Raw genomic sequence first — 17,977 nt, 5'->3', positions numbered from 1 at the left:
TGAGCCTGGTTATGCTGGAGGTTTCTTCCTGTTAAAAGGGAGTTTTTCCTTCCCACTGTGGCCAAAGTGCTTGCTCATAGAAGGTCATATGATTGTTGGGTTTTTCTCTGTATCTGTTATTGTACGATCTACTGTACAATATAAAGCGCCTTGAGACGACTGTTGTTGTGATTTGGTGCTATATAAATAAAATTGAATTGAATTGAATTTCTCTTCCTCCCAACATGGCGAGTTGAGTTGATGCCAAATAACTGAATTTTGATCTCGTCTGGCCACAACTCTTTCCCCCAGTCCTCATCTGAATCATTGAGATGTTCAGTGGCAAACTTTAAACGGGCCTGCATATGTGCTTTCTTGAGCAGGGGGACGTTGCAGGCACTGCAGGATTTCAGTCCTTCACTTCTTAGTGTTTTACCAACTGTTTTCTTGGTGACTATCGTCCCACCTACCTTGAAATCATTGACAAGTTCCTTCTGAGTAGTTCTGGGCTGGTTCCTCAACATTCTCATTATCACTGAAACTCCACGAGGTCAGATCTTGTGTGGAGCTCCAGAACGATGCAGACTGGTAATTTTATGGTTCTTCCATTTGCAAATAATCACACCAACTGTTGTCACCTTCTCACCTTGCTGCTTGGCGATGGTCTTGTAGCCCATTAGGTCCACACATCCTTGGAACACTGACATCCTTGGAAAGCTCTTTGGTCTTGGTCATGGTGCAGAGTTTGGAATCTGGATAGATTGATTGCTGCTATGGACAGCTATCTTTTATACAGGTAACGAGTTGAGAGGGCTCCTAATGTCAACTCATTACCTGTATTAAGAAATCTTGCTGATACTTGTTTCCTTCATGAAAATGCAAAGGAATTTATACCTTTACTGAAATGTGGAATTTTTTTTGTTAATGTTCTGTCTCTCACTGTTCAAATAAACCTACCATTGAAATTCTAGACTGATCATTTCTTTGTTATTTGGCAAACTCATGAAATTAGCAGGGGTTCAAATATTTTTTTCCCTGACTGTACAAAGTTAAGGTTTATAAAAACTGGACAAATTGATGGTAATAAAATACTCTGAGAAACCTCTGGTATCAACAGCTGATATCCAGAACCTGTGAATGTTAAATATGGTCTTTCTTGCTTCGTGATACTCTGTCAGACTTTTACTGCATCCTGAGATAATGTTTGCCGGGTTTTTCCTTCCTAATTTTCCATATAGGGAAACGCATGATTGGCTTGCAATTAGATGATTGACTTGTGTGATCCAGAAAATGTAAAAACTTTTTACCTTCAACATTTTATTGGTTGCTTTTAGTGCCATCTGCTATACAGTACTACCTCTGCAACAATCATTCTTACACACACACAGTGTTGGGGAGTAACGGAATACATGTACCGCCGTTACGTATTTAAAATACAAAATATGAGTAACTGTATTCCGTTACAGTTACCGTTTAAAAAGGTGGTATTTAGAATACAGTTACTTTGTTGAAATAAATGGATTACACGGCGGTACTTCCCTGTTTCATATTGTGGCGGGTCAGGACTGTTTGGGTTTTGTTTGACAGCTATGTTCTGTTGTTCCAGGTGGCAGCGTTACGGTTGCCATGGTTACAGGGTGACGCTCTCTTTCTGCGTGTTTCCTGGGTGAGAGAGGTCCTTTTGTTGTTGTTGTGCTAAGCTAATAGGCAGAATGCTACCGGTATAGCTCTAAAGAATATAGCATCATAGGCAGTGTAGTCCGTGCTGCAGGGAGAATGGACCGCCATACACGTTATGTGTCTGTGAGCGAGGGAGGGAGAAAAAGGAAAGGTACGAGCTGTCATCGAGCAAAAACCGGAGCTGGAAGCATGTAAATATAATAATAACCACTGCAGCCAAGAAGAGTGCCTGACGAACCCAGTTGTAAGTAAGCTATTAAGACTCGACTGTACACCGTGTTCGTGTTTTCCTCCAAAAACATAAGTTCCGTTGGAGCAGCCTTTCAACGCCTCTCTCTGTCTCTCGCTAGCAAAGTTGACCCAGACAACAAAGTAAAGCTAGTTTTCAGCTACGAGCCTGACACAGAACCCACCGTATTAGCCAGAGGTCTCTTTGCTACGGTTCGGAGCCGCGGACCTTCAGTAACAGTAATAAATCACAGCAATAGTACATTCATGTAGTTGTAAACAGCATGATAATATATTAAGTAATCCAAAGTATTCAGAATACGTTACTCTCATTGAGTAACGTAACGGAATACGTTACAGAATACATTTTGGGGCATGTATTCTGTATTCTGTAATGGAATACATTTTAAAAGTAACCTTCCCAACACTGCACACACATATGTGAAAATGGCAATAAAAAGTAATATGCCATGCCAATAAGCTATTTTTCTCACTGCTGAGGTAATCATGGCATGTAATGTAAATACCTAAATAACTTAAATAACTGAAAATTAAGTACCGTAGACGTAATATGTTGAGCTGATCTCTGAATAGGTCCACCCAGAGTAGCTACTTACTCCACAGCCACTACAAAACAGGCTACTACTGCAGTCCTGTGGTAATGAAAAGATGCGGCCCCTAGGTGACAGCACAGGCACAAGTACTGCGCTGAGATTTTATACTCGGCGTAAAGAAAACAGCATACAAAGGGTGTACAAAGCATGCTTCTCGTTACACCACAAATGATCAAATTATGGTGGCTAAAACTTTAGAATAACAGAACTGTTTCCATCCAGAGATTTTCCTGGTAGTCTGCGGTTTTCTTTCTTTCACGTTTGGATCACTTAGTGCGGCATTTTATCAAACAAAGCATTCAACACTGATTAGGAAACAAGCATTTTAATTTAGTTGATAGTTATAATAAAGACTTGCGAATGAAAAAAAATATTTATATTTATTATTTAGGCCTCTTTAGTGGTCATGGGGCACTATAATAAAACTAAGTTGGTGTTTTGTTGCGTTTTTTTTTTTGGAAAGATATAATAAATACCAACTACACGGAACAATTTATTGTTTGCTTATATTGGTTTGAATTATTTCACCAACACATAACGTCAGATTTGCTAAATTGTAGATTTTTTTTCCCTCCACCCTTAATTTTTGTTTTACTCAAGAACGTAACAACAAAATTTATATATTAGAAAATCGTTATTTTTTAACAGTAGCACACGATTTTAAATTAAGGTCTTATTGTTGGAATTAAATGAATCTGGGGGAAAATGTGTGTCATTCCACCATTTTTTAAAAATCGATTAAACAGGTGTCAGACCACAGGTAGACGTCTTTCCCCCCTCCCGAGATGAAGATATACCAGCTGCATTCTTAACCACACAGCAAAGACACTTTGATCTGTTCTTTAGTTTAAGCTGAAATCTTCTGGAGATCAGATAACAGATATACACCTTAAAAAGCTTCAGTGGCTTTTGAAAGCAGATTCTTGTGGTCACCCCGAGGCGCTGTGGCTTTAGGGCTGGGCTGGAATGGCCATATCTTGAATTTTCCATACTTCTTTTTTCCACGTATTCATTCATTTTATCCTCTGTAACTTTATTTTATTTTATTTTTTTTACACTCAAAACTAGAATGCAATAATAAGTTTAACTGTAGTACTGTCTCGGTTATAAGTCTAATTCTGTGCATCAGTATATGTTTATTTTCCTCAGTGTTTTTTTTTTTTTTAGTCTTTCGTACCAGCTTTCCTCATATTAATAAATTAATGTACACGTTGTTTTACACAGAACCGTATATGCAATTTTCCATAAACGGTTTGGCGATAAATTTTGATTTGTCCACTCAGGTGCAGTTCACTAGAGTGCGCATGCGTACTGCAAAGCAGTCAGGTGAAGTCGGCAATGTAAAACTCATGGTTTCACTCATTCGCTGCAGCTCAGCGGGATTACTGCGACTGGAGCCTTGCAGATGTCTGTACTGGAGAGGATAGACTGGAGGGTGAGTTGGCTGCCTCCTGTATTTTCCTCTTACAGATGATCTAATTTGACCAAGCCTGTATCGTGTTTATCGCTTTTGTTTTATTACTTCCCACAATAACAAGGAGTCAAATTAGGCTGGTGCTGTTCGGGCCCGAGTCCCGACACACTCCTCACAGAGCTCGATAGACGATCAGCCTCACTTCATCTTAATATAGGTTAGCCTAGAGTCCGTTTTTACAGCCACACTCTTAAAAAATTGAACAATGAATTCATGCACTTCCACCTCTGTCATTAAATTTAACAAGCCTGACTAATTACAGCTGTAGGGTATAAAATGGCAACTTTCAAATATCAGAAGCTTCACAGGGTTTCCCGTAAAAGTCACCTTGCAGATCAGCTCCGTTTTGTCAAAAACCACCTTGAAGATCAGGTCCCTGTCAGAGGGCGCAGGTAGCATTGGGAGATTGTTGCGTGCGAGAGGCCACGGAGTGAGAAATAAGGGTGAGAAACGAATGCAAATTGGTTGACATCCTGCTTGAACTGGACGGAGGCCTGTGGATTATCTTTTAACCTTCGCTGATTTAACTAGTAGCTTCCAGTTAAAATAACCTGAATATAAAAGGAATTTAAATTGCACCATGTTTGAGTTTGAGTGAACTACGGCATCAATAATATCCAAGCATATGAAAAGGCTAATGTAAAATGTAAACTTATAATTCTAATGCACTTATTAAAAAGACTAAATTTATTCGTTTAATATCTACATCAGTACTAACAGAAAAGTAAACTTACGGAGGGTCTTTCTTACACTGATCACTTTAAAAACAGTCTTCCTCAGAGTAGAATATAAACGTAAACCTAGTTTAGGCTATATTAAGTCAAATTATAGCAATCATAGATCTACTCGTAAATATATATATATATTGTCTAATTTAATACGTTTGCATTGTGCAAACGTGCGCTCTCGTTAACCTTAAGACTGAGTCCCTCCTTATATAGCCTAAACCTTTACAGCAGCCATTTGGACACGACGTGTTAAGTCACTACAGGTGTTACTAATTACAAAATCTTCATTAATGTCATTAGTAGCGGCTGTGTTTGTACACTGCTTCACGTCAAAATGGTTGCTGCGGAAAAGGTCGGTTACAAATTCGTTTTTATCCCCAGCTTAAAGTCGCGCGGCGCCATATGCGCTTTTTGAATAACCTGTGATTAATGCCAATAATAACAAGGCTTAACTCTATCAGAAACTTTGAGTATTTTCGCTTGAGGCTACTGGATTCAAACCAGTGGAGCTGCTGATGGTTAAAACTGAAATAAAGGTTGAAATGATTGTTCAGTAAAATTGCTGATAGGGTACTTTTTCCACCTCTTCAATAATTTCTGCAAACAGTTTAAGTTATATAATTTTAAATTGAATTTTTTGGGGGGGGGGATTACAGGAGTAGATTTTACGCCCAATAAAGTTCTTTCTTTCTTTCTTTTTTTCTTCAGTTATGAACACATATTGGAGCAACTTCAATATTACTGTCGGGGTTGTTCACTTAGTTGTTTACTCACTTGGTTAGTAGACCTATCAATACAATGCAAATTTTGGGTGTTAAAATCAGTTCATAAACCAGCTTTGAACTATATTTCTTAAGTCTGGGATCAAAGCAAACAGGCGGATCACTAGGCAGAGCTGAGTCATTGGCTTCTGTGACACTTTGTGTCCGGGCACGGGTCTATTTTGTCTTCACACCTGACAGCTGAGTCGGCTGTCATTAAAATGACAAGCTGAGCATCAGGATTTTTCAAAACCTTACCGGTCGGCCAAGCGTGACTAACTTTCTTAGGTCCGTCCTGTGCCTGTTTCAACACAGAACAACATTTAAATTTGGCATTTATAAATAAATAAATAAATAAATTGTGCTTGGCATCACAACAAGGCAAAGAGGACAAAAAGGGGCGGACTATCACAGCTGGGTGGAGAGAAGCCACGGGATGTCTGCACGTTAAGTTCACAAATTAAAATCTGACACGTACTGGTTTACGTATCAATTGATAATGCAAAACAAAGTGATAAAATGCTAGAGCAGCCTCGGGGTGGCATAATACGATTTGAAGAACTGATAACAGGTGTTATTTTTATATCATGTATTTCCCCGCTCAAAGTCTGTCCTACTTGTCTTTTGATTAAAACCAGAGTTCAAAGAGCCCTCCTTCCGAGATACTATAAAGCTCAACAAAAATTTAAATGAAGTTAAGAAAGGGCTGCTTGCCGAAATCCTTTGAGCTTTGGAGCTTTTTGAGAGAATAATGCGGCTAAGCCCTCGGGCTTAGTGCGGTTTGAAACGTACCACTGATTTGAAACATCAAAATGTCGCGGGCCTGTTGAAATACCTGTTACTGAATTAAGCAAACTGTAAGTACGCCTTGTCGTGGGAAAAAGGTGGTCTTTGAGATTATAAAATTATCCAGTCGGTCAAAGCATAACCACAAGGTTTTAGGAATATAAAGGAAACACACAATAGCTTTGCTCAGTTTCCTATCACTGCATTTATGCGTAGTACGTATGCAGGCCAATAATAATTGACCCACATACTACTGCTACTACTACTACTACTACTAATAATAGGGTTTTATTTTTAGTGGTGGTGGTTTTAAGAACACGAATGTTAACTTTTGTTTTTGTTTGTTTTTGTTTTTTTTACCTCAAATTAAGACGTTCTCATGAGAAGGCTATTAAAATTAGCAGCTCAAACCGAGCAAAGTGATTGGTCTCTGGAGGCAATACATTGTGTAAAGCCTGCGTACACTACATTACAAGGTCTCGTCAAGAAGCTCTCATTAACGTACAGCAGTAACTGCAACGTTTTCACAGGTTCTGTCTCATAGTCGTAATATTTTACATGAGCACATTGTCCTGCAGTTCAGTAAAGTGCAATTTTGTAAATATATAAAACTCAAGAAATTATTTCTTTGATGACTGGCTAACAGAGCTCTGCCCAATGAATCGCTTTAAAGCCCAAGAATATAATCATTAAACACAACACAGTGCCCTGTAAAATTAAAGGTTCAACTACCCATGGGCCCGAGGAGATAAAAGAAGTAAAGGTGTTAATGAGAAGCAGCATTTGCTGCAAGACACGAGGAATAGGTTAAAAAAAAAAAAGAGAGAGAGAGAGGAAAATGGATGTAGACTACACTGGGAATGTTTAATCCTTTTAATATTTGACGCCGTGCAAAGACGCGCCACAGACGGACCGAATTTTGATTGGACAATCACCCCGCCAATCAGGATTTATTTTTTATTTTTTATTTTTCCAATTCACTGACATCATCGGACAGGGTGACGCCCACTGTAAGTGGCTGTGCAGATATAGTGAAATGCTCATGTTTGCACCAATAAGGCTGAACAGCACTGTTTTGTCCATAAGAGGGAGTCAAGTTTCTTATGAACCCACTTTCACAACAGAAGTACTGAGCGCCTTGGCAGGAAAGGGGGGGAATATTGCCTGACAACGATTATTTTTCTCTCATAGTGGCTGTGGAAACTCATATCTGTAGTTGGATACTCAGTCGGTAGGTCAGTTCGCCCTTCAGCCTTCGCCTACAACTTTGCCTCCTGCTGCAGTTGAAGAATAAGCGGGTTCATGACCACCAGGAAGCTGTTAATTTCTTCATACCTGGATTAACTCGCGGGCTTCTTTTCCCCCATTTTTTTTTCTTTTACATTTTTTTTTTTTTTTTAATTTGCAAGAAAGAAACTTTTTCCTCAGCCAAAATGTTGTGGAAATTAGCCGACAACGTAAAATACGAGGATGACTGTGAGGTGAGTTTCGTAAGAGATGGCCTCCACTAAGTGAGATCAGTGGCACCGAATTTAACGGCAAGAAGTGGGTGCTGACTTTTAATCCTTTGGGCTGAAATAATCACGGTAAAATTTCGGAAGGTGACTCATTAGAAGCAGCATGATGTGCTGCACCAAGGGAGAGAAGTTAGAGTAAAGTTTCGCGAAACGGTGAAAACAGGATGTCGTTGTCAGAGTTAAAGCGGGCTATGATTCCTTATAAAATTAAAGTGGGATCGTGTTCTTATTATTGTTACTCTATATACAAAATAAAATATGATAATAATAATAATAATAATAATGCAATAATCTGAGACGCTGATTGCTGCTGAGAATATTTGCATATGCTTGCAATGGCCACTAAGTACTAAGAAAAATTCCAATTAACGGTCTCCGTTATTGTTTTATCCCGTCTAATTCCCATTTTTCAGTAGACATCGTGCCAGCGAATAATCTGACATTTTATCTCCTTGAGTGACAACCTGCCATGTTGTTGGCATCTTTCTCAGCCGCCTTGTCTCCTCCATTCCTTAGGAAAGGCACGATAGTAACAGCAATGGGAACCCACGGCTGCCTCACCTGCCGGCGGTCAGTCAACACCTCTACAGCCCGTCTACTTCCCTCTCACACTCGGCCAGTTCAGACTTCCAGCCCCCTTACTTTCCTCCTCCCTACCAGCCTATCTCGTACCCGCAGTCTAGTGACCCCTACTCTCACCTCGGGGACCCTTTCAACATCAACTCCATACACCAGTCGCCATCGTCGAACCAACAGCAGCCGTGGCCTGGGCGGCAAGGCCAGGAGGGGCTCGGCGCACACGGGAGGAGCGGACTCGCGAGTCAGATCCTAGGCTTGGAGGGAGGCTCGTCAGGGGTTAGGAGGGAAGGGTTCCGCCGACCGGAGCTGCTGTCTCCACACGCTCACAGTCTAGAGTCGTCGGTTATTGGCGATAATATGGGAATGCATGACATGGGACACGGACTGGATGATGTTCAAGTAAGTGGATTAGATTTATATAATCACTTGACATTATACTTTTGAGGCAGAGGCGCGCAAAGACTGAGGCTTATGTGTATAAATGTTTGTGTGAATGCAGTCGAAGTAGTGAATATACTGAAAAGCCGTAAATGGATGCATTATAGTGTTTTATTGCACTCGCCTGTCATATGGGGATTTAAAATCTCCTAAATGTTAATATAACCAAAGGTCACATATATTCAAAATGCTTCCAAGTTAAAGGTACAGTAGTATTAAAAAAAATTATTATAAAATGTAATATATTATGTTATATGCTTTGCATGAAAGAGACAGAAGATAATTACTAATATCGAGAAAATACCCACCTTAGGAAAAAAATAGTCTAGCTCAAGCATCTTATAAAAACAGAGCAATGTATGTGTTTACTTACTGCTGCTTCTTTTCTTTGTTATCAGCAAGTAGACGACCACAGTATAATTATGGCAGATCAGACGGTCATCAAAAAAGGTGAGTTGTGACGTTTTTTGTTTCTTACTTTTTGACTTTTTAACCGTTAGAGCAATTAAAAAAGAAAACTGAAGAGGAATGCTTTTGTGCAACAAAATATGTGGTAATTACTAAAAAATGCTGGCCCTTCATTTGTTGAACTCTATATACTTGGAAATGATAGTGGCATGTCAGAGCACTCAGTGAGAGAGTAAGGAAAGGAGGCGTCTTCTGTTTGTACTTACACTGCATACAATGATAATCCATGCGATGCACTTATTTAAGCCCGATGTGATCCTTAGCCTATTTTGTTGAAGGTGCTTGAATGGATGCCCAGTGGGAAAGAACTGATCCCCTTTCATATTCATCAGGCTACAGCTGACATGACATGGAAATTGAGCAATCTCACAAACTGTGTTGACTGTGAGTTCCAAAGCTTTGGATCATCTTTAGGCGTGTTAAGCTCGCAATTGCAGCTCTTTTCAGTTCATGTTAGCAGGAAATTATGAGTTGGTCTCGAAGCTGTGTTTGGCTCTGCAGAACCAGCTTTTGGGTGGGTGTGGCATTAGGCTTGCATGTGAAGGACAGTTTAGTAATTTGTTGAGACTTGAACTGTTTTGAGGGAGAAACTTATTCCTGCTGTTTTGTCATCAGGGCTCTATTAAACAGACTTAAAGTGAAAGATGAACCCAAGGAACATCATGTGGACAAGTAGAAAATATAATTTGCTTAAGTAGAGTTAAGTTTCATTTTAAAATGTAACCGTCACGCCTTAGTTTCTTGTTCACATGTATGTTAAACATCAAAGTAAAATTGATGTTTTTGATTTGCTGACAATGTCATATTTTGCAGTACAGTGCCAAAGTTTTCTTCTTTGAAAGCATACTAGCAATTATAGGGTTGCTTTGTAATATTGCAATATTACAGTACATAACAAGCAGCACGACATTTGCAGAGTGCAATAAACCAAACAGTCTGCATTTGTTACGTAAATCAGTGATTGCTTATTATACTGTTCCCAGGCTCAAGGGCACGCTATGGGCAATCTAGGGTTTCCACTTGTAAACAATGGCATGTCATTCCCAGTGATTTGCCGGAGAGGAGATTTAAAGCAGTGATGTGACTTTGTCATTTCTGTCTCAGTATTAGGACTTCGAGGTGGCAGGAACCTTGATCGCTTACAGAGGACTTATTATCAGGGGGGAATTTTCGCGGGTGAGGATGAAGATAGCTGTTTTGTTTTGTAGTGTGCTGTACTGTTTTGTTTGTCTGTCAGTGCTTTTGTTGTGGGATGACATTTAAAAAAAAAAAAAAAATCACAATGTCTAGCTCGATCAAAGACGGTGAGACCAATCAATTCACGGTTCTGAGGTTGTGGCTTAGATGAGGGACGGTCTGTATGTGCGTACCTGTTTGTGGATGGTGTTTGACGTGAGGGCATCATAGCTGTTTAACCATCAGGCACCCGATGTTTCCAAAACCACACATTTCAAAAGGCTTTAGAAGTTTTTTTTCTTGTATATTTTGGCACAGCAGAGACTGGCTTTCCTCATTGGAGGAGAGCAGCACACGCATACTCCTGCTCGCTTTTCCGCACAAGACACAGAAAGATCAGAGCTTATGCACATAAACAGGAAACGTAGAGATTGGTTTGTCTGATTTATTTTTATTTTTTATGGACCGTAAGTCTGGAATAAAGATTGACAGTAATTAACAAATCTGACTGCCCAACCACAATCTGTTTTTATCTTCTTTTGCACTACTTTAGTATTTAGCTTACAAACATTATTTTCCTCACTCTCCAGGGCCTGTCACTCTGCCTAAAGGAAACGCACTGGGTCTTCCCTTCCAGAAAGAGTCCCTGCTGGGCATGGTGTCAAATCCCACAGAGGTGTTTTGCTCCGTACCAGGCCGTCTTTCCTTGCTGAGCTCCACATCCAAGTACAAGGTTACTGTGGCTGAAGTCCAGAGACGTTTGTCACCCCCAGAATGCCTCAACGCATCGCTCCTGGGTGGCGTCCTACGCAGGTCAGGGCTCGGTCTCATTCCACGTCACAGCTAGACAGCATTTTCTTTTTCCTTGTGGTTCGTAAAAATCTTTAACATGACACGTGAATACATTTCTATTGATTCGCAAAAAATAGGATTAACTAATCCAAAATGATTTCAGTTGTTCAAAATTTCTGGTTTCTGCAAACTGTTAAGACTTTTCTTATCTCAAAAATAAACCATCATTAAGCTGTGGAAGGCGTGGAGCAAGTGATCTGTAGGCTAAAGCTTAGTAGCCCATGGGAAAGGCTCTTTTTAAAAGCACAGCTTGACTCTGTTGCTCCGGCTCATCATTTTTCCTCTTCTTTATTTTTTGCAAGGTTTGTGACATTCTTTGTGTTGTGTGCAATTTTGTGTTTAGTGCTTCCATTGGGGATAGGTTGCGTCAACATTGTTAGTACCTACCTATTGTGTGCCTGTGTACATGACTGCGAATGTTAAAGTGTGTCAGAGCAGTTGACCTTATGGCACACATGGTAGTGCAGCAGTCTGTCGAGGGACTTCGAGGTTACAGTACATGGTTAACACTCCTGACTGGAGCATTTTGTACTTGGAGTGCACGTTTACCACTTCCCATGTGCCTGTATTAATGCTGACATGCACCCACACACCCACATATACAATCTCTCTTTTTTTTTCTCTCTTAAAAGTAGGTCACACAGCAATAGGACTATCGTTAGTAGTGGGACAAGAGGGAGAAGGGGTGGGGGCACTCAAACACACATGTCTCTCCAAAGATGCGCCCCTTCTCACCGACCACTGAGGGGTAGAGCTTGTCTGCCAGTCATGCAGAAAACTGAATTGGCTATGGCAAGTGGAGAGTTCAAGAGCTTCTGAAAATGCATTTGAGTTATTCCTCTCTGCTGTGCTTTTGAGTGGAACATGAATTGTTTCAATATTTTATTTTAGGTCAAGAGAATCTTCTTGTAATTTCTTTTCAGAAGTGTTTGATGAGACTATACACATGAATGTGTATTACACAGGTGTACAGTACATATCTTCTAACTCTTGGTATTTCTTTTAATTTACGGTCTCAAGGGGGATCAAATAAATAGTCATAAATGACACAACAATCTTTTAAAACTCCACTGATAATTTGATGAAAATGTCAAGACGATGTGTGAATGACCTCAATTTCTTTTTCTCCTCATACAGAGCCAAGTCAAAAAATGGAGGCCGTTCTCTGAGAGAAAAGCTGGACAAAATTGGGCTTAACCTGCCTGCAGGAAGAAGGAAGGCAGCTAATGTCACTCTACTTACCTCACTAGTAGAAGGTATGACACATCAGTCATTAGCCCACAGTAAATTCTCGCACTATAATTACGGTTTGCAGTGGCTGGAATGTCGCGTTAGTAGTATGAGAATGTGGGAATGTCAGTGTATTGGCATTGGTATGTGTGTTTCACTTGTGAAAAGGGTAACTAAAGGCAATGTAGCTGCAACCTTTTTTTCCCCTGTGTTTAATGTGCCAGACTGTCAGCCTATTATTTTGGTGAGTCATAGTGGTTTGGAAAATTTAGCCAAAATTAGGTTGACTGAACTCGTGTATAAAAGACTGAGATGACCATTTCCATCCGAAATACTAAAAAAAACCAACAAACCTCAGCACTAATTCTGTTACTCCATTGAGCATGTTGTCTTGTATTACCTAGTGTGCAAAGTCACCTCTGAAACTCAGTTGTGTTAGGGAAAATTAATTGTTCCGTATGATGGAAAGAATACTACCAGGCCATACAGCCCTGATTTTTATTGTGACTGTTTTCTGTTGCTGTATAGTTTGAATGACAACGGCAGTCATACCTCAGTCTGTGACATTTGATTCTACTATCATCCCAGTATCACTTTAATCACATTTACCTGCCGCTGGCTATAGAAAGATTTTTTTTTTCCCCCTCTCTCACTCCCCACATGCCGAATTTTTATAAATGGGGTGATGATTCTGTGCAGGAAGATGACTGGAGGCCTGTGTTATTTAGAGACCTTCAAAGCTGAATTAAGCCTTGTTATCTTGTGTTCGGCTTGCCAGGAGGGCCAGCTGACCTTAAAGCTTGTGCTTCTGAATAGCTGCCAGCATTTGAAGACTTGTACATGTCTATCAATAAGCGGTGTTGTTGGCATCTCGGGGCCAGTTTTGGTAGCATTTATTCACATAAACCCTTTATGAACATGCAAGTCGAGCCACCCCGAAGACAAAAATGTATCAATCTGCATAGCTCTTCTTACCTAGAGTTAGAAGAATGACTGCAGATGATTATTCTGCAGTTCAGCTGCTTCACGTCTTGTGCCTTCATGCTTGTGTATATCTGTTTGAAAATGGGACTATTCATGTAATGCTCTTAAACTAATAAATTGCTAAGCTGTCCAGCAGCTTAACAATCTAGTATGTCAAAGGATATGTTGTTATAATATCCGTCTAAAGACTAATATTAATATGTATTAGTAATATATTTATTCGCAAGTATTAATTTGTGGTTAGCAATAAAGTTGCAACTTGAGTGTTTTCTTGGATCTACAGAAAACCTGTTTTTGTTTTGGTTTTTTTCTTATATGTAATATTATCTTTTTCTTTTTTGTCTTAGGTGAAGCTGTTCATTTAGCAAGAGACTTTGGTTATGTGTGTGAGACCGAATTCCCTGCAAAGGCAATTGCTGAATACCTGGGTAGGCCACATGTGGAGCGGAATGAGGTTAACTCGCGCAAGAACATGCTCCTTGCTGCCAAGTAAGTGTATTTTCAATCATTGTTTTAATTTACATGCATTTAAACACCTAGCAAAGTGGGATGTAGCAAGACAACCTTTTTCAAAAGCTGGTTTTATAGTATTTGATCAATAGAAAGCTGTATTTTCGAAATTATCTGAAGTATTATCCATTTTCCAATTAGGTCACGAATCTGTAGATATTTCACATCCTTAGTTATTCTGCTTCTCTACCTACAGGCAAATCTGCAAAGAGTTTACCGATCTGCTCACTCAGGACCGCTCACCTTTGGGCAACGCTAGGCCCGCTCCCATTCTGGAACCTGGAATCCAAGGCTGCCTGACTCACTTCAGTCTCATCACTCATGGCTTTGGCTCTCCAGCCATCTGTGCTGCCATGACCTCGCTTCAGAACTACCTGAACGAAGCGCTCAAACAAGTGGACAAGATGTACCTGAGCTCTGGTAGCGACACCCAGGGATCCTCAGACAGTGGAAGTAAATCTACTGACAAAATGGACAAGCACAGGAAATGAGAGCTTAAAGGAGAATCCCTACGAACTTGAGATTCCCAGAGTCCCTTAATCTTGCTGCCCTGACTTCCCTTTTGGACCTTTTTAAAAAAATCAATATTTGGTATTGTCTTTTTGAGAGCTGCATTTGTGTGTGAATGTGTGTGCTCACACTGTAAATTTATAGTTTGACAGGTTGGGGATTTTTAACAGCCTGTCACAGCAGGCTACAAATCAGTTACTGTTGGCATGTGTGTTGAATGCTCTGGATTGGTCCTAATGGGAGCCCGCTCTGTGAAAGAGTAAAGCCCTTTTCAGACATGGCATGTGTGGCTTCTTCTGTCTGCTAAAGCAACAGGATTGTCATTTAGTGATAGTTCACTTCTATATTAATGTTTGTCTTGCCTTCATTCACACAAACCAGGAAGAGGAGAGCAGCATGGCATATGTTATTTTTCAGTCCTGCCATTATGAACTGGTAAGGTTTGTGCATTCAGTTCTCTCTACATTTGCCACGGACAGCAGGGTCTGTGTGATGCATGCAAGTCGGGGAGAATAGGAAAAAAGTATACATTTATGTTCATATTGCTGTTTAGCACAGTTGCTATTTGTCATAAGCTAGTGAAACTACAGCCATGACTTTTACAGAGAAGTTACCAGGATGTGCATTCATACACCAAAGTAATGCGATAAAATACTGTTAAATTCCTAGCAAGGAGTACATGCCTAAAAAGGGGATTAATACATGCCGCATCATGCTAACCACTATGCAGTTACATACAGTTGCAAGTGGCCTACTGCTATAACCACAGGGCCTGCATTTTGTCGAAGAAGAAGAGGGGAAACAAAATGCATTCTGCGACTATTTTTCCACCTCCCTTGTCTTTCTCTTTTTTTTCCTCATCTTCCCTAGAGGACATCATTTCAAGATGACTTTCTGTGGCTGTGAATTCCTCTCAGTTTTCTCCATCCTGCTCAGTCTGGGGGCAAATCCACTTATTTCCTGTGTCTCAATTGACTTGCAAAGGACAGTTATGTGTGAGAGAAAATCTACTTAGTTTTCTTTATTTTTGTGCTTTAGTTGTACCATTAATTCAGAATGGATCCAGTGTTATTGTGTTTTTGTTCATGGGAGTTGATTTGAAGCTTTGAAGCTAGATGAGAAAAGACAGTTGGTTTTCTCATCTCAGCCTGTGCTCTTTCAGAAACCAAAAACTTTAAAGTGCCCCCACTATGCCAATTTAGAGGCTCATTATTTTATTTGTGTGGTTGTATACTGCTACAGCACATCTCTTCACCCTCTGAAACACTCAGTATTAGCGGCTGCATTAGGTTTTAGTTGACTGCTTATTCTTTTTTTTTTTTTTTCTTTTTTTTGACGGCATGCCAAACTAGCTGCTAGGTGTGCATTATGGCACCATGTTACATAGTGATGTAAATAACAAAAAGAAAAGTCTGGACTTCAAATTATGCATTTCAAGCAGTTTAGCAGCACTGTTTTTTGCAGGAGAGAATAACTCACTTTGATGTGGACTTTGCAAACCCTTTTTCTCATGTGCAAAAATGATTTTACAGACTACATGAGAGATAAAATCCCAGAATGCATAGCAGGGGCACTTTGAATTTGCTATGACAGAAGCCTCCTCAGTGTTTGTGGATTACCGGCGTTGCCATGGATCCATTGTTACTCAGTCTTACAACACATACAGTACATAGTCGTGAGAATTTTTGTTTGTTTGCTTTTACTTATTAATTTTTTGTGAACAAGTTATTCATTAAAACAACATCCAAATTGACACTAAGCTACCAACAAGCTCACTTCTGCCAGGTTGTGTGTTGGTTGTGAGAATGCGTGCGTAAATGTAAATATTTCTTTTAAAAAATGTTTTTAGAAATTAAATTCCAAGCATAGAATTTTATCCAGTGTCTTGTCCTGGATGTAAATATTTTCTAATTTATGTTGTAATTTAATGGGCTTGTGTAAATAATGGTATCAGTTTGGTGCATAGCTTAACTTTTTATGACGATGTGTTAAACTTTTGTAAATCAGTTAGGTTTTTTTTTTTATAAACTAGACTTTAGAAAGTGGGGATGATATACATTTTTGAAAATATGTTTTAAAAAAAAATGCTGTTTTAAAGTTTCAGGAAAAAAAATAAATGACAGCCTCAAGCCTGATTTAGTGAGTCAGTAATGTTGCCTAGGCCACACACTTACTTTTTTTTCTTAATGGATAGCACTTTTGTTCTGTAGCCTCTTTTTTCAGCAATATCACACAGACGATGGTTAAGTCATGTGTTGAAAAACTTTCCTATTAATAAACGGCAAAGAAAATCCCCTAGTAAACTAATGAGAACAGTAGCCATCATTATGTGCTCTCACTTAGCTTCACAAATAAGCTGTGTTGCTCAGTAAAAGCACAGACCTCAAAAGTACATCATGTGATGAACAAAGAAGTGCAGCTTAGAGAGGACAAATGGGTTGTTTATGTTAAACTTGGAAAACTATTGAATCGACTGTACTAGCCGTTCAGCATTCAACGTCTATCCTCTGCAGCTTGCCAATATTTCCTTTACATGTTTGGAGCAGGTGTGATATTAAGTGCCATTAAGCCTACTTGCAAGTTTCTTGGGGAATAATGAGATGCAAATTTGTGGCTGCAGCAAAGAATTTAGTTAAGAGAAAAGGAAGTTATGCAGAACTGTCTACTTGTTTCATCATCACTTGTCTGTTCAGGCCTTGCTAATTTCAGAGGTTCATCTGTGTTTCATGTAGTATGAGGGGCCATACAAACCAAAATTCATTCTTTCACTCTCACACATACATATATTTTCACTATCACATAGTTTTATTCTCCTGTTTACACACATTTAACACACAAATTGCAATATTGTGCTCTCTTATACATGTATTTTAATGTACATATTTACAAATTTTCACTCTAACACACGTGCATTTTCATTTATGCATTCCTACATTTTGCTCTCATTTACATTCATTCAATATGCATTTAATCTCACAAATAATATATGTATGTAAGAAGAGAATGCATACATGTCTGAAGAAAATATATGTATGCAAGAGGATAATGTATGTGAATGAAAGAGTATAGTGGAAACGGAAGGCTGGGTGTCTGTACCGCTGTGATTGGCTGAGAAGCACGCGCGGGTCACTTTCAAGTGTCTGACAGCATGGAGGGAGGAGAAGAAACTCGAGTTCTTCAGCAAGCTATCTATGGCGTTATTTTTGTGCCACTATTCTGAGCGCACGTAAAAAAAAAAAAAATTGCAGGTGCAAGTGTTGCAGCTTGAAAGAATGAATTTTGGCTTGTACGGCCCCTCATACGTAGGAGTAACACTTATATGAATCAACATAGAACATATAGCTGAATTGAAAGGTATAACAACGGCACTGAAATGCACAAAAATATATGACATCAGTGTTTCTCTTTATGTTTTATATTAGCTTTTGGGGTCAGTGGGTGAAACGAACATTTCCCAAAAACC

At 39.5% G+C, this 17,977-nt stretch overlaps 1 protein-coding gene across 5 annotated transcripts; it reads left to right on the top strand.

The window, feature by feature from the left end:
- The first annotated feature begins 3,784 nt into the window (after positions 1-3,784).
- tfap2c (transcription factor AP-2 gamma (activating enhancer binding protein 2 gamma)) lies at positions 3,785-16,649 on the top strand. 5 transcript variants are annotated; one of them, XM_085159757.1, is made up of 8 exons: positions 3,785-3,936; positions 8,284-8,745; positions 9,183-9,234; positions 10,357-10,428; positions 11,019-11,241; positions 12,418-12,536; positions 13,842-13,983; positions 14,201-16,649. In XM_085159757.1, the coding sequence occupies exons 1-8, from the start codon at positions 3,907-3,909 to the stop codon at positions 14,493-14,495; spliced, it is 1,395 nt and encodes a 464-aa protein (XP_085015883.1). In that variant the 5' UTR covers positions 3,785-3,906; the 3' UTR covers positions 14,496-16,649. The 5 variants fall into 5 exon arrangements, with proteins under 5 accessions (XP_085015883.1, XP_085015887.1, XP_085015885.1 ...); XM_085159759.1 differs by lacking the exon at positions 3,785-3,936 and adding an exon at positions 4,971-5,055; XM_085159756.1 differs by lacking the exon at positions 3,785-3,936 and adding an exon at positions 7,307-7,731.
- The last annotated feature ends 1,328 nt before the right edge of the window (positions 16,650-17,977 follow it).

The sequence above is a fragment of the Neolamprologus multifasciatus genome, chromosome 5 (assembly GCF_963576455.1).
Source record: "Neolamprologus multifasciatus chromosome 5, fNeoMul1.2, whole genome shotgun sequence".
Taxonomy (NCBI): domain Eukaryota; kingdom Metazoa; phylum Chordata; class Actinopteri; order Cichliformes; family Cichlidae; genus Neolamprologus; species Neolamprologus multifasciatus.
Note: the sequence above shows the minus strand (reverse complement) of the source record. Positions and strands in the feature narration are given on the sequence as shown.

Coding starts and splice junctions, on each gene's coding strand:
- tfap2c (XM_085159756.1), top strand. CDS start 7,684: ATGTTGTGGAAATTAGCCGACAACGTAAAATACGAGGATGACTGTGAG. Junction 10,429..11,018: donor TCAGGGGGGAATTTTCGCGG/GTGAGGATGAAG, acceptor CTCACTCTCCAG/GGCCTGTCACTCTGCCTAAA. Junction 13,984..14,200: donor AACATGCTCCTTGCTGCCAA/GTAAGTGTATTT, acceptor CTCTACCTACAG/GCAAATCTGCAAAGAGTTTA.